The 28,000-nt window shown below is 47.4% G+C and overlaps 1 protein-coding gene across 1 annotated transcript; it reads right to left on the bottom strand.

The window, feature by feature from the left end:
* Positions 1–3: 3 nt before the first annotated feature.
* On the bottom strand, positions 4–24,858 carry LOC123030961 (probable glutamate receptor). The gene is made up of 12 exons (XM_044445317.1): positions 24,847–24,858; positions 15,136–15,265; positions 13,865–13,936; positions 12,802–12,833; positions 9,666–9,725; positions 8,481–8,660; positions 7,556–7,782; positions 6,259–6,350; positions 4,357–4,574; positions 3,594–3,819; positions 1,788–2,035; positions 4–99 (listed from the first exon to the last, which is right to left on the bottom strand). The coding sequence occupies exons 1-12, from the start codon at positions 24,856–24,858 to the stop codon at positions 4–6; spliced, it is 1,593 nt and encodes a 530-aa protein (XP_044301252.1).
* Positions 24,859–28,000: the final 3,142 nt, after the last annotated feature.

Here is a 28,000-nt window from a genome sequence, read left to right as displayed (position 1 = left end):
TCCTCATGGTTTTGTCTTCCCCGCATTTTCATGCGTCTTGTCTTCTCTCGTTCGCAATCGTTGGCTCAGCTCCTCTGTAAAAACAGAGCAGCAGGGTTTCTACGGAAAGAAGAAAGTTGGGAAGTAGGGCTTTGAAGGGAAAAGCCGTAATGCATTATTTTTTCTCAGGAAATGGTGGACCTGCCAAAATTCACACCTATGCTAAGCCTCCACGCCAGCGAGCCGGTAGAGAATGCCACCTCCCTGTATTTTATTGAGCAACTTTTGTGGCAACGTCCCCTTGGGAACCCAACCGGACCAAAGTGCTGGCTTAGTTCAAGGAAGTTCCAATAAGGACAGAGGGGACCTGGGAATGGATAATCCGCTTTTTTCCAAACTGCTCCAAGGAACTTTGCTTCCTGCAGCACCTCCCAGTGAATTCCTCAGTGAGAAAGTTTACTAAGATTCCCCGAAACATATTCCTTGAGCTAAACTATCAAGATAGGAAGTATTGCTAGCCATATTCCCGCCCAGGGCGAGGGAGAGTTGAATCTCAAAAGGGATCTTTCAGAACTAGAAAAGTGCAACCCAAATACAGAGTCTTATCGCTTCCATAAGGTAAGCCTGTAATTTTTGGAACCGTTGAACTGGGAAATAAAAGGTGAGCAGGAGGGAGAGGTTTATTCAAGTACACACACGGTGGATCTAAGTTTCCCTCCCTCTTGCAAGAGGAGAAGCGGACAGTGTGTGAGCTTTAGGACTTCTTCACACAGCCCACAGCATGTGGACGTGGATGTCAAATTTAAAAGGAGGTCGGTCGAAGTTGTGGAAGCCCATTGAAAGCAACTCAGCATGGCAGTTGTATGCTGCCCCCAACCTCGGAGGCCGAGTGTCCTTCAGTACCAATTGCCAGGGAACAGCTGCAAGAGAATTGCTCTAAGAACTGCGGCCACTTGTGCCAAGACACCCCCAGACTCCGCCATTGCTTGGCCTTCCAGGGTCAGGGCTGGAGCAGGAGGACCCCCAAGAGCACAGGTGAGACTCCGAGGGGCACGTGACTGTATCCAGCAAGGGCTAAATCCTCGGTTTGTAATCTGCCTTTTCGCCAGTCAGGACTACCGGCATCCTTCTGTTGTTTTGGTGCATTTTTGGTGAACTTTTCAAAGGCATCTATAAGGAAAGCTAGAGGCCAAAGCTGCTCTTAAATTTGCCTGCTGGGGAACTTGGGAACTGAACTCAAAGGCTGGAAAAGAACTCACCTGTACCTGTGGCACCTGGAAGTTAATAGGAACACTGTTCCTTTCTCTACCTGAATACTAACTGCTCAAGTAAGAGTGGTAAGATGGAGGAAGGGAGAGAAATTGGTCCTTTGTTCCTGGTGATTTAAATTGCCACCTTGCTGCCTTTCATAAATTTAAGTGCAGCTAAGGGCTTTAGGATCTTAACTTTAACGTTTAAAAGCTAAAAGTAGAAGCCAAGATGGGGAACCTTTGGGCCACACACGTTCAACAAGCAAATCATTTTCTCCCAGGTGAATTTACCAGTGTATAGAACCCCTCTCTGCCCACAAAACAACTCGGCTCGTTTGGAATCGAATCAGACTTTGACACTAAGAATGCAGTGGAATGTAGAGAAGAACCTGCCGATTCTCCTAATGCCAGAGACTGGGCATCAAAAGGCGACATGCAATCCAATTTACAGTAACCCCGCTTGTCTGTTGCAGCAAAGGCAATGACTCTACCAGCGTTTTAAGATGCCGAGATAAGCTTCCCTGGGCTTCCAGCGGACACACACACGCCGGCACTCACCTTTTCTTGTTCAGCTGTGCGCCGGCTCTTTTTGGATAACTCGACCAGAGCAATGATCATCCCGAACACGAGGCCCAGCGCAAGGATGAGGAAGATCCCACCCAGCGCTTGTGGCTTCAGGGGGCTCCACTTCTCATGATCTTCATGGGAACAGCTACTTTCCCACCACTTGCTTCGAAGATAATCCAGGTCACCTGATTCTCCAAGTTTCAGGATAGCAACTGACAGTTTATTAGTCCAGGAGGATCCTAAGGAAAGACACAGATTAATAAAAAATTGTTTAATAAAGGAATTAATAAAGGAATTGCTTAACCAATTTAGTCTCCGGATGATTTTGCCCTTTCAGGGAGAGCTTGTGAGCACCCAAACCCAGTCATGTGCGGAAGGACGGGATAAAAATGCTTGTAATAAATAAATAAATAAATAAATAAATAAATGTTAGTTGAAGTGTGTCATTTACTCATTTGTGCCCTTCCTTTTCTCTTTCTGGGTTAGATCCAGAGATAGGCGTGTGCAACAAGCTACACAGAAGGTCAGGAGAGCCTGAGGTGCACGGATCGTCAACAAGAATCTCCAAAAACCTACTAAGACAATTGGTGTAAGAAGATCTTCCTGCAGTCTAAAGGAATGGCTCCATCCAGTCCAATTTGTCCTTGAAAGACCAGGAGTAAGGAGAGGTTTTTGCTATGCATGGAGTCACCATACTGAGGGTTGAGAACGGTGGGGCTCACACTCAGCTCACTGAACAAGGACGTACAGACGAAAAGGCCCACTGGACCTATGAACGTACAGACGAAAAGGCCCACTGGACCTATGAACGTACAGACGAAAAGGCCCAAATACCTATGGACTCCATCATTCTGTCATCAACGAGAAACCTCTGCAGACTCTGTCTGTGGAAAGATCTTCTCCAGTAGCTGGGATTCAGAGGTATGCAGACCCCAAACTTGGAAGCAGGATTTAGACATCATGGCAAGGGGCTATGAATGGTCTCAGCCCTCCATGTATTTATCTAAGTCCCATGCCTACCTTTCCAAGGCCATCTAAGTTTCTGAGCACCATGGCTTTTTGTGACAGCAAATTCCACAACTTAACCATCTGCTGCGTGAAGCAGTTCTTCCTTTTAGTCACCGGCTCTCCATTATTTATCCAAGTCCTCCCTTTTTCTCACCAATCATCTTCATCAGATGACCCCAGATATTAATGTAATTCTGCACATCACACAGAAATGTTTAGCTCTTCTTAACTGCCTTTGGTCTGAACTAAAAAGCCCCAAATCTTGTAATCTCTTTTCATTGAGGGTTTTGCCTCCAGGATCCAAAGAACTCCGCTTCTCCACTAAAACGTTTCAGTCCCCCATGGCTACTTACTGTTCCAGCAACCCTCATATCTCATCGTCATCTGTTAGAAATGCCCAAGCATTTGAAAAAATGAGCTCTTTGAAGGAAGTGCAACATCAACCATTAAATATGACACTGATAATCTGAAGCAGAGAATTATGTTGAGCTTTGCTTGCCGTTTCTCATTTTGTTTTGCTTTGTTTCGCCCCACCAACAAGTATCTTTCGTGTGTGTTTCCTGACACCTGCCTGATTTTTTCTGCTGGTTTCTGACATTTTATCAGATCTTTTCCACCCAAGGTATCCTTGTAGCATTTCTATTTTATTGAGCTATGCCAGTAAAGATGTCAAGGGCAGCTAATAAGCACAGTTATCAGCAAATGTCAAAATAATGGAAAACTTAAAAAAATAAGTCAGAATAGCTTGACATCGGTTAGGCTGTCATGAAGAAGATCTTGCCATCTTACCTTTTGGTGTCGCGATGCCAAACCCCCTGGCTCCGAGGACTTCTGGGGAACGAACCAGATTACAGTGCCTGGCAACAGCGAGATCTTGTGAGATCGACTCTCCGATGAAGGCATAATTTGAATCTAGGACACGCTGAATGGCCGCCGGGTAGTTCTTGACCAAAACCAAGTCCTTCTTTTTGTTCATGGATTCATAGACCATCTGCTGGATCGGGTTCTTGGAATTCTGCAGAGACAACGGCAGCTCAAACAGCATCTGAGGATTCCCTTGGGTGGGGAAGGCAACCCACTTTAAACACAAGATGGCTAGTGTGTGCACAAAAAAGCCACCCAATGAAGTTTCATGGCCCAGGGGGACTAGAACCTTGATCTCCAAGGTCCCCAGTGTAACCTTCAAACCACTAGCTAGGCCACACTAGCTTTCGTGCGTGTGAGGAGGCTGAAATGGCTCTCTTAAGGCTGTGGAATGACCAATAGTAAAACAGGCTAGCATTTTTCCCTAATTCTGGCCCCGTCCCCTTATCTTTCGCTCTGCCCTGGTCTTGAACATGGTCTCCTGAGCACAACTGAATTTGGCTTTTGGGATGAAAAGCCTCCTTTGCTGCAGCATTGTACAAAGCCAGGTGAGCCATGGAAACAACAGGAAATAGCATGAGATATAATCTCCTCGAGGGAGGAGGTTCCGAGCAGAGCCTTGTCTGCGTGGCCCCCGCCCTCCATTCCTGCATCGCTGGCCACAAATGCCCCCCGCCCCCCAGCACACCTTGAAATAGAGGAGGGTTGACGAGCCTTCCATGGTGCCGAACTCCAGCTGCCGCTGCTTCACCAGGTCTTCAAAGGTCTGGATGGAGAGCTGCTCAGATCCCGACTCCAGAACAAAGTTGAAGCCGGCGATGTACGCGGTCAGCAGGACGATGCCGAACAGCCACCAGATGGCAGAAATGATCCGTACGGAGAGAGACTTGGGGTGGGGCACCGTGCCTGCCAAGGCAAAGCAGAGAGGGGTTTGTGGCCCCCATCCACACCCCGGCCAGGACCCCGGAGAGCCTGGACGGCTGGGAAGGCAGGCCATGGAGATGGCTGCTGAGATGGACTTCCTCGCTCGTGGCCGGGGAAGAGCTCTGTGCCGCACCTTCCGTGTTGAAGTCGGAGACTCCGTTGTGGGAATATTGGAAGCTGGCTCCTACCAACCCAGGTCCCTCTTCCAACCCTGACCGGGGGGAGCCATGGCTCTCCACGGTCCCCAGCAGGGGGCCTGGCCCAGCCCTGCCTGGGGAAGCAAGCTGGGGAAGGAACTGCGACTTTCTGCAGGGGAAGTTTATGCTCTGCTGCAGAAGCAAAGCTCTTCGCTTCTTCTCTAAGGAGAAGGGAAGGATTCGGAAGGCACCGCCCAAGGTGGCTGCCTGTAGCCCGTGGAATGTGAGCATCCAGGGGAAGCTGGGAGCAGCACGGAGGCGAGGATCACTTCTGTACGCCCCCTGCCCCCCAGAAGGTTTAGATGGCTGATCCTGACCATGTCAGTTTGTCCCCAGGCCCCCTCTGCGACTCGGAGGGCTCCTCCAGGACGACCCTGCGGATGCCAATGCTTCCCAGGGGCCTTCAGACAAACTTACCAGCCATCAGACAATGGCCAGGTTCATTTTATGATTTTGGCCTTCCAAAATCTCTATTGGTGCTTCCTGAGTGGCCAGTTAAGGCTAGGAAAGATGATGATGATGACGAACAGATAGAAATAAATAAAAAGTACCATAGTTTAATTAGGAAAATAAAAACAGAAACAAAACTAATTAAAACTTAAAAATAAGTTAAATATTGAATACAGGATAAAGTTAACATAATAAATAAGATATTAAAAGTTAGCATTTTAAAATTTAAGATGACCATGCTCCTTGGGGAAAATGGGAGTTGGAAACATCTGGAGTGTGCCAGATGAGGAATACTGCATTTCACTCACCAAGCATGCAGTCATATTAAAATTATGTTATTAGTTCCTTTTGCTAATAATAATTAATCTATATTTATTATTTATTTAAAATATAATATAATATTTGTGATATTATAAACATAACAACATATTTACGTATAAATATAAATTGATTTATAATTTATAAATATGCATGTATAAAGTTATGCATACATATAAATTTATAAATAAACTTACGTATCAATAGAAAATTGATTTTGTATAGATATTAATTTATTATATGTATTTAATAAAATAAATATTTAAGTACTAATTAAATAATAAGAATAAGAATAATAAGAATAAGAATAAGGATAAGTTATATAAGGGTGAGTTATGTGAAATTTTTTGCATGGCATGTGAGCATTCTCGTTCTCATGGTGTCTTTGTTGCTGTGCAGACTTTCTGTCGTTTTTCCGGATGGGGATGTGGCGGGGGGGGGGGGGGGCTAGGATGGCATCACAGTGCTGGAGGGGACCAATCAGGAAGTCCAGAGCCACGGGGCCTTCAGCAGGTAACTGTCCAACCTCTTCTAGAAATGCTGCAGCTCGAGAGACCCCTCCGAACTTCTCGGGATTTCGCTGAACCTTGTGGAGAGCTGACTGATGCGAAAGGTGTTTTGATAACAGAACTGCCTGTTCTTGCCCTAACCCTAAATGACTCCCTGAACTTTTGGGCTATCACACAAATCTCGTGGCTGACCTTGCAAAGTGAACGAGCCGGCTCCAAACCACAGGCTGTCTAGCAACGTGAACCGGTTCTCCTCATTCCCATCCCACTCACAGGGGCTCAGCCTAGGAAAGCAAAGCACAGGTTAGATTATCTGAGACTTCCCACTGAAGGTTCCCAGAAAAGCTTTCCCATAATCAATCAATGAACCACTTAGCCCAGCCTTCCCCAACGCTGCGCCTTCCAGACACTTTTGGACTGCAGCACCCAGCATCCCCAGTCCATGGTGCTGCTGGATGGGGATTCTGGGAGCTGCAGTCCAGATGCCTCCGAAGGCCACCAGGCTGGGGAAGGCCGGCCTAGCCCAGTACTGCGAAGTTGGACTCACAGCTGTGCCTCTCCAGACCTTCAGGGTGAAGTTTCTCCACCCCTCCCTGGATCCACCCTGGGACAATTTCCATGCACAGCGAGGGCTGCGCCAAGGCATCTTCCAGGGGGCGACGTGCATTATTCCATGTCCTCTGACTGACTTCCAGAACCATGTGCGTGTCATTATTTGCTTGCTTGCTTGTTTGTTGTAATTGTACGCCGCACCAATAGCTACACTTCTTCCCTTACTTCAGAAGGTGGTAATCCAGACCAGGGCAGGGGGCCCTGCGTATTCTGTGGAACAGGGCCCAGACATCTGCCCCTGACTCCTGATACAATAGCACAGGATCCGACCACCAAGACCTCACCTGAGCCCAGGAAGCTGCATTCGGCACTAGGCTAACTTCCCAACCATTTTCCCAGACAGGTCTGCATCTCCTAGCTGGGACATGCAGCTTGCTCAGCTCTCTCCGGGTAGGACCACAACTGGCACCAACCCCAGCTGGTAACATGCGCCCCTGACCACTAAATTCCCCCTTCTAGTTCTGACCCCAGGATCAACCCTGGAGTCTTCTTCACGCTGTGGACCTCTAGTAACGCCTTGCAGCATCCTCATGAGAAGCATCCCTGCACTTAAGGTGCCCGCTGCAGATGGGTTGATAAATTAGGGGATCCATTTTTCTCCAGTCCTGCGGTAGATATCGCCATCGACAAATGGCGATCTGCCATGCCATGGCCTGCATGTTATGCCAAGCTCCTGGAAAACTTGGCTCTAGATATCATCCTGCCAAATCTTGAGGTGCAACATAAAACACACATTCGGTGCAGATAGAAGCAAAATAAAACAAAGATTATTTTCTATATCCAGAACTGGGTGTTCTGGAGTGCTTGCAAGCACCTGGCTTCAAAGCCATCTGTTTCTACCTTCTCAGGATCTAAATGTGGGAAAGAGAGAGCTCACCTGGCGGCAAGGAACAAGCAAAGGCTAGAAAGCAGGTAGGCTGCAAGAATGCAGGCCCAGGTCTCCTTGCTGAAAGGGGTCAGGAAGTGGAAGAGAGAGGCCTCTTCAAGGGCAGATTCCTTCTCAAGCAGAATGCCGATGCCCGTGTGTAGGAAAGGCTGGGTGAAGTCCACAGCATCTTCTCTCACCGACGTAATAGTTAACGGTGCAACGGCAAGGTCTGCTTCCTGTGAGGAGAGCGGAGGAGGTGGGACCTGAAAGGCTTCCGCGGTCGACTCTTGCTGGCACCATGGACACGGACACCAGCAGCAGCCAGAAACGGGCATTGTCCCGTTGGAAACCAAAATGGCAACCAAGATGACCTCTGGGGTCGAGCAATTCCCCTGTGAGGAACATTCTCCCCATCTGAAGCTCTTACGTTAAACGTGGGTATGTAAAGGCAGACACCACAGAGGTGTAGAAAATTATGCATCAGCCAGAGAAAGTGGAATAGAAAATGGATCTTTCCCATGGTCCTAGCTAAGTGGTGGGGAATTTGGAACAGATTAAGGGAAATATTTCTTCACAGGCCACATTGCTATGTTGTATGTTGCCATGTTATATGTAGTCATGGCTGCCAACCTAAAGGGATTAAACAAAGACCATCAGGGTAGCTATGGACTACCTCCAGTAAATCTCTCAAAGCAAGACCTGAGTGTTGGTTTTTGTATGACGACGGTGCTTAGGAAGTCCATGCGAAAATCTGGACTCTTTGGATTTCTGCTAACACTGTGCTCCTTTGTTTCGGTAGGATATGCATCCCAGACAACGTGGGACCCTAGGTTTTATTGGGGTGGATGTACCACAGGTCAGATTGGTGTACAACACAAGCAAACACAGCACTTGTGCAGGTGCCGCACACTGCCAGTGGGAGGAAAAATCTTACCTTCCTCACGACCTCTCCAATCATTCCGGACCAGTTCCCGTTGGGACCCAAGGCTCCGTATTTCCCATCCTTCACCACGCCCACCTTGTACTTGAAGTGCAGCATCAGTGACAGTTTCTCCAGCAGGTCAATGCAGTAGCCTTCCAGCTCCGTGCCTCTGGCCATCACATAGGGGTCTTCCTACGGATGAAGCCAAAAAAAAGTGAAAAAGACACACCAGGCCCTACAGAAGGCTTAGAAGGCCAACATTATACTCCTTCTGGCACCAGCTAAAGGCCTTCCTATTCAACCATCATTTTAAGAATCAAGCCTTTTAGATGTTTTAAGATTGTTTTTCCCTTCCACCCTTCCAAGCATTTTCTATTCTTGTCCCCCCTTTTCTTTGTTCTTAGTTTATGATGTCCTGTTTTATATTGTTTTAATAACTGTGGTTTTATTACTGTATTATTGTAATTTTATATTATGTAAGCCATCCTGAGCTCTTGTGAGAAGGACGGGATACAAATAAAGACAGACAGACAGACAGACAGGAAAAATGTGTGTTAATGGTGGTTGTGACCAAGCTTAGCACAGCCATCCACAAAACTACATGGTCCCTCTTGCTTCCTGTGTGCCTGTGACAATGTTTGTACCCTGGGACGGACCCTGCCTTTATAGCCCTAGGCTCCAAATAACCACCAGACAGTCCTTTACAATGCACACCATGGCTAGCAAGACAAGACAACGTTAAATGGCCTTCTAGGAAGCTGAACCATAAGCCTCTGTCCATGCAAAGAGAGTTGAACCCACACTTGAACTGCATGGCTCAGCTCCAACCTTTTGTGTGACGGCCAGATTAGCTACTAGTATGAGAAAAGCTAAACTGGTAGTAAAGCAAGGAGAGTTTGTAAATCTCATTACAGACCGTCCTGTTCTTCTGCCACCCCAGTCCGGAAAGCTGAAAACCAAGGGGGTAAACAAGGCCAGGTTTTGGCCTTCCAAAAAGCCCAAGCAGTGAAAACACCAAACCCCGCTCTCCTCAAAGATTCAGATGCCTGGGAAGGTTTTTGCTCCATTCCAGACATCTGGCATTTTCCAGGGGCCATGTTTCCAGTCTTGGTGCCCACCCATATTGCGAAACCTGCTGTTTTGCCATTCACTGGCTACCTGCTCGTAGGTCGGACAAGAAGCATTGAGCGGCCTTACCAAGATGGTGGTTACATACAGCGCGGGCAAGTCCTTCCCACCTCCAGCAGAGTCGCTGTCCTGTGGACGGAAACATCGTAGAGAGCATGCTTCCATAACAGCAAGAACGCGCACACAGTGACCACTTCTTCAAGAGCAAGGATGTGTGAAGCATTGATTTTCCAAGTTTCTACCACCAAGGGATGCTCCCCCAGACCTGCGTTTATGCCCAGAAACACCTGTGTGAATTGTGAACGGCTCCAAGGAATATTCCTGGCCACACACTCACGTTGGGGCTTCCCAGGCAATGAGAATGACTCCTGCTCATCACCCAAGGCTTTGTGGTGGCTAAACATAGCTGGCCGACCTGGGTAGGCGACCGTCATGGAGAAGCATAGGCGATCACGTTATAACGAAAGGCAGGCTGGTGCAGTGGTCACAGTGAGGAACTGTGCTTTGAGTGCAGAGGTGTACAGCACATGAGGTCTCAAAGATCTTAGGTTTTAGACCCTGAGTTTATTTATTTAAAACATTTCTATGCCGCCCCCATCGCAACAAAGCCTCGGGGCGGCTCACAGCATAATTAAAACACATAAACAATACCATTAGAGATTTAAAAGCCTGGTAGCATCTCGGCTTAAAAATTTTAAATCCTATAAATACCATAATAAATGAACAGTTAAAATAAGTTTTAAATGAAAAGGTCTTGGCCTGGCGCCGAAAAACAAATAGCGACGGTGCCAGGCGGACCTCTCTGGGGAGCGCATTCCATAGGTGGGGCACCACCGCAGAAAAGGCCCTCCTCCGGGTACTCAGCCTCCTAATATCCTTCACGGAGGGCTCCCAGAGAAGGGCCTCTGCCGCCGATCTCAAGGGGCGGGAGGGCATGTATGGACGCAGATGTTCCTTTAGATAACCAGGTCCCAAGCCGTTGAGGGCTTTATAGGTCATAACCAACACCTTGAATTGGGCCCGGACTTCGATGGGGAGCCAGTGGAGCTGACGGAGAACTGGGGTTATACAAGAACAACGCCCCGTCCCCGTCAGCAACCTGGCAGCTCTATTCTGCACCAATTGAAGTATCCGGACCATCTTCAAGGGTTGTTTGAGAGTGGAACAGCATGCCTCAGAAGATGCGGGGCTTTCCTTCAGCCGTGGTTTCTAGGCATAGGTGAGATGCCATCCATGAGATGCTATGGCAGTGAAATCATTCACATGACCAAAAGAAGGACTTCCCACTGAGCCTGGCATACCGGCGTGAGTGTTGGACTGGGACCTGGGAGAACTGGGTCCTTTTTCCACTTGGCCATGGAGCTCCCTGGGTGCGCAAAGGAGGCAGAAGCGGCAAAAGAGCGTGATGCTCATGGGCAGTCTCAAAAATTAATGGATGGATGGATGAAGGCGTCTACCCTCCTTCGGGCACATTCTGAGAAGCTCCCTGCAGAAACTATCAAGCCAGAAGGAGGATGAGGAGGAAAAGATCAGGTAGAAAATGGACTGGCTCCATCAAGGAAGCCACGGCCTCGAGTTGACAAGAGCTGAGTGGGATTGTCACGGACATGACATTTTGGAGGGTGTCCATTCATGGGGTCACCAAAACTTGGAGATGACTTGACAGAACATAACAGCAACAAATGAAAGCCCACCATTTCTCCAGGTAATTTGTTCCACTGTCCAACAGCATTTCCTGTTTTTCCTAATGTCTAGCCCAGCTCTTTGTAATTTCCACCCATTCCTTCTGGCTCTGAAATCAAACCTGCTCCAGAAAAGAAGATTCTTCATCATTGCCTGACGAGCTGTGGAAATTACATCTCCTGTCTTCTCATTTTAGTGAACTCTTCAGTTTCCATGAATTTTGTCAGATGTTCAGACCCCAAAATTCACTTTGACTCTTTAGTTTTGAGAAATTTCAGGGACAAACTGAATTTGCAAATGGAACTCCCTTCTCTTGAACCAACCTCTAGACACGCAGTCTTATTTTCTGCCTGACTATGGTTTGCATTTCTGCGACTGATCTCAAACAAAATGATGATAGGTTTGACACCATCTCTCTTCCTTTGATGGAGTTGGAAGTTTTCTGCACTAACCTCTCCTTGCAGCTTCCCTGCACCCAAATCACAGCCCGTTCTTCAAGGGTCCTTTTATTAAATCCATTCCTTTCAATGTTATCCATGTTGCCAACACCCATGTACCCAAACTGGAAAGGGCTTTTAGAAAATCAGGCTGGCAAAGCTTTGCTGTGCAAATTCTTTCAAAAGGACCCATTGGCCTTGCAAGAAGAGAGCAGCTGGAAGCCAATTAAGGGCTTGTTATGAGAGTGTTCCCAGGAAGGAGGAGAGAGAGGGAGGGAGGGAGAGACGAGGGGTGGGTGAGAAGGGAAGAACTTCTGGGATCCCTTTGGAGGCAGGGCGAAGCAGAAAGAGCATATCTTTTCACTTGGGAAACCTACAAAACCTAGTTGGAACGTGCACAGTTGTGAGTGCATGACAATGATCCCACCTTTAGCCAAACACGTCAAAGGACAGTGCCAACGAATGAGCAGAGGGCAACAGGACAGCTGCCATCCTGCACACAGGCACACCTATTCCCAGAAGCATGATGGACGCTCATTGTTTTAGACCCTGGACCTCCCAGGACCATGGAATTAAAGATCTTAGCTGTGTCCATGCGGGTGGGAAGGCCTTAGACTTTAAATATTTCTATTTTATCTGTCTGTTGTCCTTTTAAACCACCCAATAGCTGAAGCTTACAGTACAGAGCATAAAAACCAATGGTATAAGAAAACGAAAACTCCCAGAATTGATGAACTCTTGATTGCATGCATTGCTAGCGATTGGCTGGGCAGAGGGGAAAGTCTGAGCCTGGGGCCGAAAGAGTGGCGATGTTGGAACTAGACAGCCCTTTGCAATCAGAGGGCCACTACCAAACAGACCCCCCTCCGTTGAGGTGCTCTAAATCTATACCTGGGGCACCTGGGGAGGAAGTTGAGCAAATGACTCCACGCAAATCGCACGAGGCTGTGGACACTTCCTCCTCCTCCTCCTCCTCTGCACTGATGAAAGCAAGCAGGAGACTTTCACTCCCATTTTCTCACTCAGTAGTGAACACAGGCAGGCAAAGGGAAAAGGGGGACATGCCCACGGAAGTGGATACACACCTTGCTGATGGAATCCCCATTCTCAGTAGCATCTGCAAATAAACAGAGAACAAAAAGGGCCTCGTTATCACAGTATTACAGCCACCGCTGTGGGCCCACAGCCTACAGGATAGACTTGGGGTGCTGTTCCCTCCCTCCCTCCCCTCCCCTCCCCTCCCCTCCCCTCTGCCAACTACAGCCCCCTGGTTATCTCCAATCTTAGACTGGAGATTACAGTGATGACCCGTCCAGGGGGTGGGGCCTGGAGACGAAACCCCGCCCCCGAAGGAATCCAAGGAAGCTCTGCAGACCAGGTCAGATTCACAGGATGGAGGATCTGCTCCCGTGATCTAGTCCTCAATTGCCTTCCCTGATAGGTAACATCTACAAAGCAAATAATCTTTGAAAACATTGCGCATCCTTCTATTATTTTCCATTTCCGAAAACAAAAGATTGATGTTATATAAAGATACAATGCCTCCTGCAAGTTTCCAGTGGGTAGTGATGTTAGTAATCCAAGAGCCTTGTGGGTTTATCCAGGTGCCTTGTTTCGTTCTTCTCAGTGGGGTCTTTTCATTGTATTTTAATGCATTTCTAATGCATTTCTAATGCTGTTTTAATTGATTTTTAAATGCTTTAAATGCTGTTTTATGTATTGTAGTTTATTGTTGTTATATCCTGTTGTGAAGCACCCAGAGAGCTTGGCTACAGGTGGTGTAGAAATGTTGTTGTTGTTGTTGTTGTTGTTGATGATGATGATGATCAATAGTAGTAGTACTAGCAGTAGTCTGTAACCGCAGAAAGAACAGAGAGTTTTGGCAAGTCTGATAGAGTTATTGGAGCTGAAACTTTCATCCTCTATGGTCCCCATCGTAAGATTTGTAAAGGTGTTTTCCTAGCTGGGGGTATTATAAACAATGATGTCAGATGGAAACGAATTCAGAAAGCCTGGCCCAGGATGTATGTAATGGGGCCATTCACAAATTAGTAGTCGTTGCTTAACATCCGAGCAAATTAAGAAACCCATAAAGTGTGATTAAAAGCCCCCAAAATGTATCCCGAAGAAAGCCACACAATTTCCCACATTGCTCCAGCACCGCATTGCTCTGGGCCACATGGGGGATTCGAAATGGCAGAAGTTTCTCGAATCGAGCTCCTGGGATTGAGAACGCGGGGAGGATGGTCCCACCTCAGCAAGTAGCCAGGCCTGGTGGTGCGCAGCCTCCCGTCTGTTCTCCAAAGGCACCTCAGCTCCGTGGTGGTGCACCTGCTTTGCACACAAGGCGCCCCATTCCCGTTCCCTTGCGTCTCCAACCGGAGGATCCAGGGAGCAGGCGAGAAGAACACCCTCCTCTGTCCGCGGTCCCAGGAAGCGCATAAAAGTGGGCAGCCTGGGACAGGTGACCCTGGAAGAAGCGGCTGGGCCAGGTGGGTTGCACGTTGGAGGCATGTCTGCCATGGGAAAACTACGCGGCGGCTGAAACGAGCCACGTAACCAGCTCAGAGGCATGCACAATACCCCTTTACGGATGCAAAGTGCAACATGACATGAGAATAAGCCATTCATGCAGGCTACACACAGAATGATTACAAACGCAAAGGCCAAGTGAGAGCCAGTGTGGTGCAGTGGTTGAGAGCGTGGGACTGGGACTCAGGGGATCTGGGTTCGAGTCCCCGCTCAGCCATGGAGCCAGCTGGGTGACTCTGGACCAGTCACAGGCTCTCAGCCCAGCCTACCTCACAGGGTTGCTGTTGTGGGGATAAGATGGAGGAGGAGAATGATGTCAGCTGCCTTGAGCCCTTTGTAGGAAAAAGGCAGGATACAAATTGAAAAATAAATAAATAAAAGATATTCAAAAGCTGGCAGTCAGATGAGGCTTTTACCAGGCCATCCCTCTGATAAAAGGAACCTTAACCCTTTACGGAACTCGGCAGGAGATGACGATGTCTTCCACTCATAACCTTCCCAAGTTTTCCAGCCGTTTCGTCTTCCCTTAACTCTAACCCTCAGACCCGCCCATTTGGAAGTCGAAGGAAGATGTAGATCAGATCAAGGGGAGGGGTAGGGATTTAGCAGACTACATATGTAAACAACAGTTTCCATCTTGAAAATAAGGCACTGTTTTTTGTTTTGTTTTTTTGGTGCAGCTGTTACAGGTAGCATTTGCCAAGGAGAGTCAAAATGCCACCCTTGCTTAGCGGAAATACAAGGAAGACATTCCAGAATTCTGGCCAATGGAAAGCACCTTCTCCTTTTCTGCACTGTTTATATGTATAAAAAGCGGGGTTCATCAATTCTGCCTCCTCTGTCTTGGGCTCAACTCTAAATTATCCCTCAACAAAAGGGGCTTTTACTGGCGCTACGGCAGCTCTCCATGGGAGCTGGAAGACGGCTGAAAAGAGCGCTCTTGTTCCCATTCAGGGCCTGCTCGTTTGAGCCAGCGGGAGTTCCTTTGGCCTCCTTTCTGAAGACCTGTGCAGGTTCCTTGGAAGAAAACAAGCACCACCATTGAAGGTTTCAGCACCCCCGTTGTGGGCACAGGATGGGGGCGGCTCAAAGCACCATTGTCAAAGTTGCCTCCAAGCTTAAAAGAAAAAAAGGAAAAAGGGGGGGGCCCACACTCGCACCAACCTCCTGAAAGAGGCTATAAATAACCGAATGGCAGCAGTAGCCCAAAGTTCGTGACAGTGACATTTGTACAGCACCCAAATCCGATGCAGGCCCTTTTGTTTGACTCCCCGAACAAGTGCCGCGAAGAAAGGGGGCACAAGGTAAAATAACAACCGTGGGTAATGCAGGATGTGAGCAGAAATCCCAATGCAGGCCTCAAGGCTCGGGGAGGGAAGCCATCTTGGGGCTTTCGGCAAAGCCCCCAAAATGTCTCATTTCCCATGCCATGTCACAGGCCAGGCGGACACCTCAAGGAAATCCACAAGGTGCAAAGGTGCTATCCATTCCCAGTGGTCAAGAAACCTCCTTTCCATTTCCTGGTGGATGGAAGAGAAGCAAGTGGAAAATGTTCCTCATCTTGGCCAAAGACTTTTGGTTTGCTTCAGAATTCATCAAATGTGTGTGAGAGACTGAGGAAGATGACACAGGTGCTGAAGGTGTGCAGGAGACAGAGGGGAGTCAAGGCAGGGTGGAAGTCGGGTAAGTGATGGAGCAGAAAGTGAAAGAAGGGAAGAAACAGGCAGAATGTCAAGGAATAGGCAGACCCGAGAGACTGACCGACGGCATCCAGCTGGTGGCGGGTATTTCTCATTCTGCAGAAATCAGAAGTTAGTTGTTGGTAGTGTATCCATTTCTTTCATGACTGATGTTCTTCCCTTTGGGATTCCTGCATTAATTCATATCACGAAGCACCCACCAGTCCAGATCGAGAAACACCAACGTGCGATGGAAAGTATACTTTATGCTCAGGGGAGATGGCTAACTTTGATGCTGGTGGGTTTGCCTTCTTTGGTGGCTTCTCTTTTGAGCTTTCTAGCAGCTCTCCGTGGCGGCAAACTGACTTGGAGAGGAGTGTGGATCAGCACCATGGATAGCTCCCAAAGGAACTCTGTATTTATTACACTTTTTAACTTTAGGCCAAATCCAGCAGCTATCTAACAAAACAAAGCCACCACAAATTCCCGAGAAGGTGGGGTTCAAGAAGAAATGTTCTTATTGAAGCAAGCTAGCAAACAAGGCCAAACTTTTCCAAGCCGTTCCACATGCCTAATTCTCAACCATGTGGCTTCTCACAGCATCCCACAGACCCACTCTGAATTTCCCCTGAAATGTCTATTCAACAGGGGTTCCAGTTTGACCACGTTTCTCCAAAAATCAGACATTTGGCTGACATTTTTAATAGCCAAGGATGGATTGGTCCTTGAAATGATTATCTGCTTCTCTTAAAAAGCCATCATTTGGATGCTAATGGACTTGTTTGTCCTTCTAAAAAGCAACCCGTCTTCAAAAGGAGGTTTGCCTTGCCACAAGGGAAACCAGCTTCTGCATTCAGATGTTCCTTATTTTAATACTCAAGGAGAAATCATGGTCCATGCTCTAAACTATTTTCCTGTAATTGCCCAGAGAGCTTCAGCTATGGGATGGTAGAGAAAATTCTGAGGGTGGTAGAGAAATAAAAGAAATGCTATTAATATCAACAAAATAACTCCTGAGTTACACTTTGCTAAATCAACCCATCAGTTTAAAGCTTTGGATCAAAAAGTATCAAACCGTTAATTGATGAGCCATCAATCACATGCTCATTTTCAGCCAACCTATTGCTTTCTATAGTGGCCAGAGAAGGATGTGTCATGAAACATGGTATTGTGACATTTGGGAGTGGAACAAGTTGCAGAAATTTGCATGTTCAACAGGCATTTTCGTTGTATGGATATACTGAACTTCGACCTTGATTCACTCCAGCATTGATGACACTTGTCTTGGACGCTGTCTTACCCTAGAGCAGACCACTGGTCCATCTGGAACTGCTTTGCCCACCATGGCCTGGCAGCAACACCTCCAGATTATGGACAGGTGTGCTTCCCAGCCCTTCACGGAGATGCTGGGAAGATGCTGGTTGAATTGAACCTGCAACCTTTGGCACGAAGAGCAATTGCTGTACCACTCAGCTACAGCCCTTTGGCTCAGCTGACTTTTTCGGAATTGCGTAAGGTCTGTTCTCCCGTCACTACACACCTGTTGTGTGGAGCTGAGAGGAAGACACGCAAGGCAACCAACAGCCAGGCCAGTACAATGCCAGCAACCTTGGCTAACGTCGTCTTCCTGGCACACTTCCAATTCCCTCTTCCTTCACAGAACTTCTTGGCAAAAGCCAATCAAACAAACAGCAAGTTTGTTGTTTTCTGATTTTAGAACAGAGGTAGCCCCCAAGATGGGAGGAAAAGGGACAAGGGAAGGGAGTGAGCTCCTCCGTGGGGTAACATTTAAAGGCAGGTTCCAAGAACATCTCCAGCACATTGGACAAAACCCTTGCATTCTGGGAAATGCTGGCCCCGACCAATTGAAAAGCTGATATTTCTCTCACCCATGTCAAAAAGTTGATTGCTCAGTTTTTTCCCTTCTCTCAAACATTCCAGCTTCACACACACACACACACACACACACACACACACACACACACAGAGAGAGAGAGAGAGAGAGAGAGAGAGAGAGAGAGAGAGAGAGAGAGATTCCTAACACATGGTTATAGGAAGTTTTCCAAGAACTTGCTAGATCACAGAAAACATTTCCTAAGATAACTTCTCTATACTTGCTGCAGCACTCTAGCCAATCGAGTGGGATGGTGTAAACTGGTGTCCTGCAATGGCGGGGGTTAGACTGATGGCCTTCTTGGCCCATCCAACTTGACAGATCTATACTTCTACAATCAAACTCCTGTGGTTGGCAGGACTGCAGCTCCTTTCCACCAAAATCCCTCAAAAATCCTCTCTTCTGCAGGGTAGGGAAGTGCATAAAGATGATTTTGTAGATACTCTAATGCAAATATGCTAGTGAGTGCACTGCACCTCCACTCTTGGTGGGCACTCCATAACTCAGATTCTGAAGACGGCCTTGAAGACTCTGTGATGCGGGTTTTGTAAACCCAGGAAGAGGCCACTGAAGTGTCCTCAGGTTGCTGCACATTGGCCAACCAGGAGAGCAGAGTTGTTTTGGAAGAGACAGGAGGGTCCAAAAGGGCCAGAAGGGAGAGCTACTGCTTTGTCTGGTCCCTGACCCCACGACACCGTGTTGGGAAACATGAGCTGGCCAGTTAGAAGGCTTGTATAGGTCTCACTGGCTTCCCCTTCACCAAGCAACCAAAACCCCACATGCGCCGAACGGTCGCTAAATGGATCAGATTCAAAGAAAGCGACACTGTTGTACTTCAGGCACATCATGGGAAAGCAAGACCCCTTGGGGAAGACAGCGATACCGGGAAAATTTGAAGGAGGAAGAAGTGGAAGGCCAACGAGGAGATGGATTGGCTCCAAAAAAGAAGCCCCCGCCTTGAATTTGCAAATGCTCAGCAGGGATGTTACGGACAGAACATTTTGGGAAACACTCATTCATAGGTCACCCAAAGTGGGAGATGACTCGACAGTGCATAACAAACATAAAACAAAAAACACAGTTCCTTTAGGATGATACACATGTGTGCCAAGACAAGCAACTTTCTGTTCCCAGTGTTACCACCTCCTTTCCATGACCTATGCAAATCAACATCATGGGTGTGAATATTAATATCCTGATCTTCTCCTTCTGTACAATAGAAAACACAGTGGCGAACAATACCCAAAAGAACGGCCAGCCATTAGGAAATCCATTATGGAATGAGTGGTTTCTACTATGAGAACAGCATTGGTCTATTAAGACCTGCATGCTTTGACTGGCAGCAGCTGCCCAGGAAAAAGCAAGGCCACCCCCTGCCACCTGACCCTTTTAACAGCCTGCTGGATCGAGCCCAGTTAGCTCAGGCTGGAGAAGCCAAGCAACAGGGCATATGCTCTTAGTACTGATCCCCAACCCAGGAGGAGAGCACACACACGCAGCAACGGCCCCTACCGTCCTAAAAATGCAGAGCTTATCATGCCAAGAGCAGAGTATCTTTTCTCACCTGCCCCGTTCGGTTCCCCAAGCAAAAGCAACGTGGACACACACAAGGCAGCCCGCAGAGCTTTGTCCATCTGTGCAGAAGTTGTTGCCCCCTGAAGGTGAGCCCCTGTTGGAGAACGATGCAAAACAGGTTATTAGAATTTACTTCACATCTTCAGGAAAATAAAGGGAGCACCGCCACTTCAGAATGCAGATGAGTGCAGATGAATATAGAATACAGATCAGTCATACTGAAAATTCCATGCTTAAAAAAACAAAAACTCTTCTCCGTGCCCAGGGACAACCCTCCGCGAGGAAAATAGCTCTGGCTTTGCTTTCCACCTGCCATGCTAGATTTCTGCATGCAGGAAGACTTTTTAAAAATAGGAACACATTCGAGGCACGCATCCGAAAGCATTTTGGAATGATGCATCTTCAGCAGGATTCACTGTGCGGATTGGTAATGGAGAACTTTGCTCCAAAAGCTAGACTGAGTGCAGCAGGGGTGGTGGGAACACAGCAGGGCTTTGTGGGCTCAAATAAAGAGACGTACAGTTCCCAGAACTCATATCAGAAGGCTGGGAGAGAAAAGAGGCAACACGTGTGTCTTACGGAAGAAGGAAATGGAAAGGAAGTGAAGGAGACTGCAGGGGACATCCTGAACTTCACAAGATCGTATCAAAAAAGAATCAGTGGCACACGCACAAACTCCAGTACCTGAACAGAAAGCGGGCAAACATGAACAGAAATGAAAAGATTAAAACCACATCTAAATTGTAGAATTAAAACCAAGCAGCTACCCAGTGTTCTGCCGCTCCCAGAACTGAATGTGGTTCCAAAAGGAATCTGGGACTGAGCACAGGCAGAAGATAAAAGCTAAATATGCAAGATATGAACTTTTAACCCATGTGAACAAACAGAAGTTAATCACTGGGATTAAACCGAGTCTATTTCCACAGTGTTTAAAATGCGCACGGCAAGGATATGTTCAGGATAATGGTGCTGACTTATGTACAGAACCTGAAATGAATAATGCCAAATAATTTGTGTGAGTTGATGTTTTTATTGCCTTGCATTTGTTAAATGAAATGTTTGTTCCAAAAAAAAAAAAAAAAAAAGGAACACAACTGACCCAGGCATGGTAGGAAACATGTGCCCAGTGATCTATATGGCGAAATCAAGAAACAAAACTGTCAATCCAGTATCAACATGATTCAGAAAGAGTTTGAGGGAATTCTGTCATTTAGGGCATTTTGTTTTGCTAATTCATATATCCTGGGGGGCAATGCGGGTTGGAAGATCCCAAAGAAACTTCACAAGCCTTATCCAAACTCTGTTTCTCATCCCTCAAGACCTCAAGAGAATAACCTCGGCGTACAACACTGGGCAATATTTAGCCAGTTTTTTCCCATCCTTCACTAATGCCTGGAAGCCAAGCAAGCAAGATTTTTAATGCTTAGCCCAGTCTTTAACTTATCTACTTAATCTTAGGAGCGATCAAGGGCCAAAATAGAACAAGCCAACACCTGAGAAATTTCACACCTGAGAAATAGTATTTTCATCCTACATTCATCCAAACTCACTGTCAAGTTTGCCGTGCCAACATACTTTTGAAATGGAGACTTATCTTTTCATAAATCCAGGATTAGAAGGAACAGAGAGGACAATAAAGCTTTGACCAGAGAGATGCATTTTTTGCTGGATTTGGCAGATAGATGAAATGGATGTCTCTAAGCCCATCACATCTCCTTCTAAATAAAGCACTAGTGGGGAATTGTATGGGGAAAAGAAAGAAATTGAAGTGGTAATTATGGATTGAGGATGGTGAGGCAGGGAGCGGACGGACAGGGAAACAGACCCGATAATCTCACTTACAGTTGGCAAGTCCTGGATCCTCAGCCAGACGGCCCTTCGACAGGAGAACCGGCAGCCAAACAGCCCAGCAAGTCAGCCTTTGTGGACTGATCGCGTAAATCAACTGTACAGACCCTCAGGCTTAGAGAAGGAGGAGCTTTGGTGGAGAGGGGGTTTCCAAAAAGGAGAGCGTTGTTTCAGTTCTTAGCTAGGAGAAGAGATAGCTCCACTCCTTCTCAGCACCAGATTTAAGCTAAGGCGCTTGTGCAGTTCGGAGAGCTCTGATGCACATCCCTGGCCACAAAGTCAGGGGGGAACAGTTCTGGCATTGCCCTTTCCCTGGCATGTTAGATTTCTGCATGCATGGATTGTGTGGCTGCAAGAGGGGCTATGCTTGCCTTCAACCGCTGCAGGGCTGTACCACTTTTGGAAAGCATGTCTTGGATCTTGAATGTCGGGGAAGTGGCACTACAATCGCTCTTTCCGTTTCAAGAAAGAGCATGGCATGTAAATAGCACTTACTTTGGTTTCCTCTCCACCTAGTTCTGGGCCAAACTGCGGGAAGGACTGGATAAGCAACCAATGTTTCACTTTTGCCCACCCCTCAAAATTCCCTCTTGGGCTGATTTTGAAAGGGGGGTGCAGGCTGGAGGAGGCCATATGGGGTGCTTGGAGTATGAGGAGCTTTCTCAAAGGCTGAGAAACATTTTTGATGTGGTCTAGAAAGTGTATTTGCTTGAGAGGGGCAGCAATCGAGGAGAAGGTGGAAGGAGGCAGAATTTGGCTGAGCACTGAGGAAGGTCTTCTCGATGCTGTAAAGAAGGCTGCTGTGGAGTCACAGGAAGTGGTGGGAGGTTTTGCTGGAGGGATTTAAGTATCAGGCTGGATGGGTGGTTGTCAGGGGGGTTGTGGTCGTATTATTCAGTCCAGCACCTACACTAGTAGAGAGCAGATCAGAGGTGCGGAACCTATTTTGTCAGAGGGCCGACTTCGGCTTCTGGGCACGCTCTGGGCACGTTCCAGTGGTGGGTGGCCTGAAAGCAAATTGGGAAAAGCAGAAAATACCAGCCGTGCTTAAGCTCAAAGGGTCGACAGGAGAGGGCATGGGACAATAGCAGCTTGGGAAGACCTCGCATGGCACATGCCAGCAAATGCCAGAAATGTGGGCTCTGCTCTGCTTTTTGCTAGAACCCAGAGCCAGGAACAAAAGAAAATAATGATTCAGGGCAGTGGAATTCTGGGGGACCCAGATGGGAAAAAAGACCTCTACTACTCTGTTTTGAAGGCATGGGCGAAGAAAGTCGTATGGTTCACATTTAATGGAAACTTCTCTAATTTTGCACTTTTGCACCATGAACCAAAATTCAGTTATTTTTCAAACTTTGCAGGTCTCCATATTTTGCAGTGGAATTCTCCCATCAAAAAGTGTCTATTAGGGGAAGTGCAAAGAAGGTTTATTAGTGAAAACAACATTTAAAATGCATTCCACTGGGGAAATTTCTTGCAAAAAAAATGTGTTTATTAGCTAAAATAGCCCACAGGGATGTGTTAGAAGAAAGAAACAATTTTCTTCACTTGTTTTTAATTCTTGCTGTTCAAGACAAAATTGGGAACATCCTCCAAGTCAGGGATAAACTGAGCTTGAGACTATTGGGTAGACCCATGTAGGTTGCCAATTAAAAGCTTTGAGTCTTGGTAAGACATGAGAAAGGCAAACCGTTGAGTGAATAAATTTGGCGTATTCTATTGCTTCCTAGCTGAGTACAGAGGCGGAGCCAAATACAGGTGCTGCTTGGGACTGGAATGTGGTATTTGAGACGGGCTGCCCAGGACCCTGTGGTGCTGTGTCCTGAGGAGCCGTGCGCTCTCGGGTTTTAGGTGCAAGGAAACGCTCTCCGGTCCCTCCACTCGCAGCCTTTCAGACTGAGGCTAAATGGTGCTAGACTGTGAGCTGGTGCATTGCGAATATTAATGAGACACGCTTTATTCCAGTGACAATACAGGACAAGTCCCAGCCCATCATACATTCAGTTTTGCCCACTGGCAAGTTTCTTCCAAGTCTTGAATGACATTGCAGGGTCATAGCAAAAGTTACTGCAATTCCCTAGTCGAAAGCGGGGGGAGGGGGGTTCCTTTTCTTTTGCTGTGATGGAGAAGCATTCCGGAAAATACAAATGAACTGACAGAGCAGCGGGGCTGGGCAGGGGCAGATCCGGGGGCAATATTTAAGCTGAATCATAGGCAAAGAATGATAGGATGCATGCCACAGATTTCAAGGGTTCAGATAAGAAAAAAACCCAAATGCTTGCATTCAATACTCACTTTGTGGCCGTGATGGGTGTCTGAAGAAGGATCCTGAGGGAGTGAGGTTCTACCTAGTTGGATGAAAGAAAAAGTCTGGGAATGCCGCGTCCTCAAGATTGCGGATATGAATACAGTGGGAGAGATCTGGCCACTGGATAAAGCAGCACCCACTTCCTGGTCCATCGCTATCTTCTGCGTGCCAAAGATAAGCCCTTCCACCAAGGAGCAATCTCCTTCGAGGCCTTCAGTGGGCCTGTGTCATGGGTCCACCCAGCCAATCTCTCTTGCCTTTTGAGTACTTTTGTGAGCTGCCCAGAAATCCCTGGCACTGCTGCAGCACAGGAATAAAACACAGCGGAACCCTACTTTGACTTCAGGCCCCCAAAAGCAGTTTTCCCCCAATCACTCTTACCTGCAATCCTTTGGAGACAGGTGGACTTGTGAAGCTCAAGGTCTTACACCAAGCCATATTCACTGCTCTTGTTCAATGATATATGATTTAGGATACCTGTACTAATAGCTGTAGGCTGTAACAACTCCAAAATACGAGACACATAAAAGAAAGATAAAAAACAGAAATCAAACATTTTTTTTTTACAGCATAGCTCTAAGGATTAATGAAACCACACGGAAAAGCACTACATTCTTCCTTCTCTACACTCCAGTGCCATAAACACGCCATCTATCTTGATACGAACTCTGGCAGAAGCAGGACGGGGAGGAAGCAAATCTGACCTACAGCTCGGACTGCCTCGCCATCCTCCCAGAAAAGCAGAATAACTGCATCCCCCATGGAGGGTGGGTTGCAGAACCGTGAGGAGGCTGGAGGTAGAGGGTGGAAACACTCATCATACAGGAAAGAAAATGATTTGGGAGGCTCCCATGAGATCGTGCCACCTTAGAGGACCTGCTTTTCAAAAATGAAGATCGATTCACCTGGAAAAATAATACACAATCCTCTCTAGGATTATTCTGCTATGCAGACCAATGAAACACATCAACAATTGCCTTAGTGCACGTCAGGCTATTTGTCCAGCCTGCTCGGTATTTTTAATGCTGCCTGCAAGAGTCCTCCAGGACCTCAAGTCTTTCCCATCCTCTGCTACTCGGACATCATCTTGCTCCCTGGGAGTGCTTGGAACAGAAACCAAGACATTCTTTAAGCAAGACGTGTGTTCATACACCGAGCATCTGTCTTAAAAGCTCACCATGAACTTTTCATCCAGATAAAAAGGAATGGAAAAAGGATAAGAGGGCGGGCAGGAAAACATTTTATGAACATTAAGGAAAAAATGGAGAAGAAGGTAGAGGTTGAACGGGCTTACCTGGTTTGGCATCGTCTTAGGCAAAGCTCCCACTTAACTCAGCAAGACTTCACCCTGTTCATCAGGTTGGAACTATCTTCCCCAACATAATGTTCCTGAGATGTTTTGGACTGCAACTGCCATCGGCCCCAGCCAGCAGGGCAATGGCCAGTAATGCTGGGGGTTGTAGTTCAAAACTTCTGAAGGGTGCCACGTGGGAGAAGGCTGGGTGGAAAGCAAAGTTCAAGCCACACTTACCAGTGGCTGGGACAAAGAGCTGCCAGTGGCACCCCTTGGGAACAGATCGCTTGGATCAGCTTGCTCCATCTTGTCCAGCGACTGTTCCGGTGAACTTGTTAGCTTGAGATGCTTTCTGCCCACGCAAATCAGTGGATTCTGGTAAAACCTCTGAGCAGTCCTTCTGGAAGTGTGCAAGTGACCTTCCCGAGGGAGCCTGTGTTCAATCCACAGGAGTGCCCGGGACTGGCCAAGAGCGAAGCTGGCTCCCAGGAAGGGCATTTCCTCCTGTCCAGCTGTCCACTCCAAGCAACAAAGGGTGAGAGGAGCAGGGAGGGACAGAAGCCTTCTCATGCCTCTCCTCTGGCAGGTAATGTGGATTGGGCCCAGGGAGAGAAGTCGGCAAGGTTCGCACTACACAGGGGGAAAGGTACAGTGTGTTTCCCCTGCAAAAACCTGAACGTGGCTGGTTGGATTTTGCAGGGAGGGATCTTTTGCAGGGAGAAACCTTTCCGAGAAAGCGAACCTTGCAAAGTTCTCTCTCCCGCCCTCATACTGGGGAGATCCAACTTGGAATTATTAGTCAGCCACGGGACACACAGGGTGACAGAGAGGGTCCTCTCGATGTAATATCTCTAATGGTTATTGTGAGGATAAAAATGGAGATGGAGAAAGCCCCCTCCAACTACTTAAAGGAAAGGCATGCCATCAGCACACAACAACAGAGAAATTCATATGCTTTTTCTAACAGGAGATGGACCGATCTGAGACTCTTAGGTTAAATAATCTTTATTTTCAGCAGTGTCAGCTGGTTTTACAAATAGACTTTAAATTATTTGCAATATATAGAGAAGAAATGTTACAAACAAACCACCCACAACAAAAAAATCAACCCTCACCCCAAACCCCCGTTTTCCTCCCCTGCAAGTCACATTGAACAAGGGCTGAAAACTGAAGTAGAATTTATTTTCATTTTTCAATGCCTGTTGATACATTCTCCCTCATTTTCTTCCCCAGTAAAATATACATCAATAATAATAAATGTTAATGATAGGAAAGGGGGCATGAACACAAACATTTTTAAAAAGAGGTTCTTCCATTTAACTCCAAACAGAGTTAACGTCTAATTTTCTGTATATAAAAATGTATTTTGCCTGGCAGTGCAAAAACAGACAAAGAAACTAACCGACTGACTGGAAGAAGTCGTTCTACAGGTGCTGTGATTTACCACTGAATCTTCAAAGTACCGTGAAAATTTCTCAATTTAGCCAATGTTGATGGAAGCACAATGACATTTTCAGTGCTAAATCAAGGAGATGGAGAAAAGCGCCTGTTTGGTTTACTGGCTACCTGAGCCCCTTTCCTGGAATAAGCAGTTAAAATGGGAAAGAACCACTGAAAGAGATTTAAGTTAGACTTTGCTGAGCCGTGCAAGTCTTTCTTTTTGCAGTCCTCACCCGATCCGGCTAATGCCCAGAGCATTAAATGAGATCCCTGTGGAACGTGAGCTTCGCAACGTCTGAGCTCAGCTTTTGGAATGCTTTCACCCTTCCCAAGTGTCACCACATACCTGGCTGCTCAAAAAAGGTACGGTTGTGTTTGGAGAGAGAGTATGCTTAGCAAAGTGTGTGCTGAGAGAAAATAAATCGAATGGCGTTTCTGTGCAAAGGAAAGCAGATTATTGATCTGGACATGAGATGAGACGGACTCAAGGAGACTGTACGGGAGAGTGACCTGGATCAGTTGCTCCGAAGTGCCAAGCGGGATGCAGCGTCTGTGTGCTGCTGATTTTCCCATCTCCCACATTTGGTCACCTGCTCAGGCACAGGGAGGAGAACTTTCTGGCTCACAGGAGCTGGAAGAGAAAGCTGGTGGAGAAGGAGAGCAACAGGGAAACAGCGATGCCCTGCTCGATACCTCAGTGACTCATTCAAATGACCAGCGATGCATGTGAAGTTCCCCCAAGCCAAAGTCCAGAATGATTTTGGGGGATGTGAAAAGAATCATAGAATAGCAGAGTTGGAAGGGGCCAAGGAGGCCACGGGCTCCAAACCCCTTCTGTCACAGGGCCGCCATTCACCCTGTCAAAGGGGGCTTAAACACCCAGCGATTTCCTAGCTGAAAATGTCAACCGGAGTGGAGATTGCTCCCAGCTTCTGACCCACTTCTGCTCCACATGCACATCCCCGGAAACCTTCCCCATCCATTTCCCTAGGAAAGATGCCCCCCACCCCCCATTCCAAAAGAGACAGAAGTGGCAGGGGGAGCAGTGGCCACTGAAAGGGGCAATGGAACCTGGGGGCTGTTTAGCTCCCCCCGTCTGCTGTGCCCTCAGGACACCCACTGGGAGAACTACATCTCCCATGGGCAACAGGGCTCTGTCACTAGAGAAGAGGGAAGAAACGGGCAAGGGCACCCCTTTCCTGCTTGCCCTGTGATCCCGCGCGCTTTTTCCACAGGGTGGGGGCAAGGGGATCAATCAGACTGTCTGAGAAAGCTTCTGCAGAAGCGAGGGAAAGGGGCTGGCTATTTTCCCCCCCAAGCTCCTGGGACTGGCTCGGAAAAAAAATTATCTGATTCTTCCCCCAAGGCTTTTCTTCTCGGGAAAAACAGGATATCTAACTAATCAACCTGAGCTAACTGCGAAGGAGCTCCGAAAGCTGTCTAAGTGTTTTCTAGACTGCCCACCCTATTCTTTTGCGTCGGGGGATCTTTAAATACTTGTTTGGAAGCCAACACTGTGGTGCCGGGACAGACCACGGGGCAGAAAACACCTCGATTCTTTGGATTCAAAACACGAAGAAAATAGTTGCACAAGCCGACATCAAAACAAGTACATCTGATTTCCAAACTGACGAGACTGCCAGGTTTTACCTTCGAAATGGCTGGATACAGATGCTTTGTTCTGCACCCCACTGCTCAGCAAAGGTTGCAGCCC

This window comes from Varanus komodoensis, unplaced genomic scaffold (genome assembly GCF_004798865.1).
Source record: "Varanus komodoensis strain SLA01 unplaced genomic scaffold, ASM479886v1 scaffold48, whole genome shotgun sequence".
In the NCBI taxonomy this organism is placed as follows: Eukaryota; Metazoa; Chordata; class Lepidosauria; order Squamata; family Varanidae; genus Varanus; species Varanus komodoensis.
Note: the sequence above shows the minus strand (reverse complement) of the source record. Positions and strands in the feature narration are given on the sequence as shown.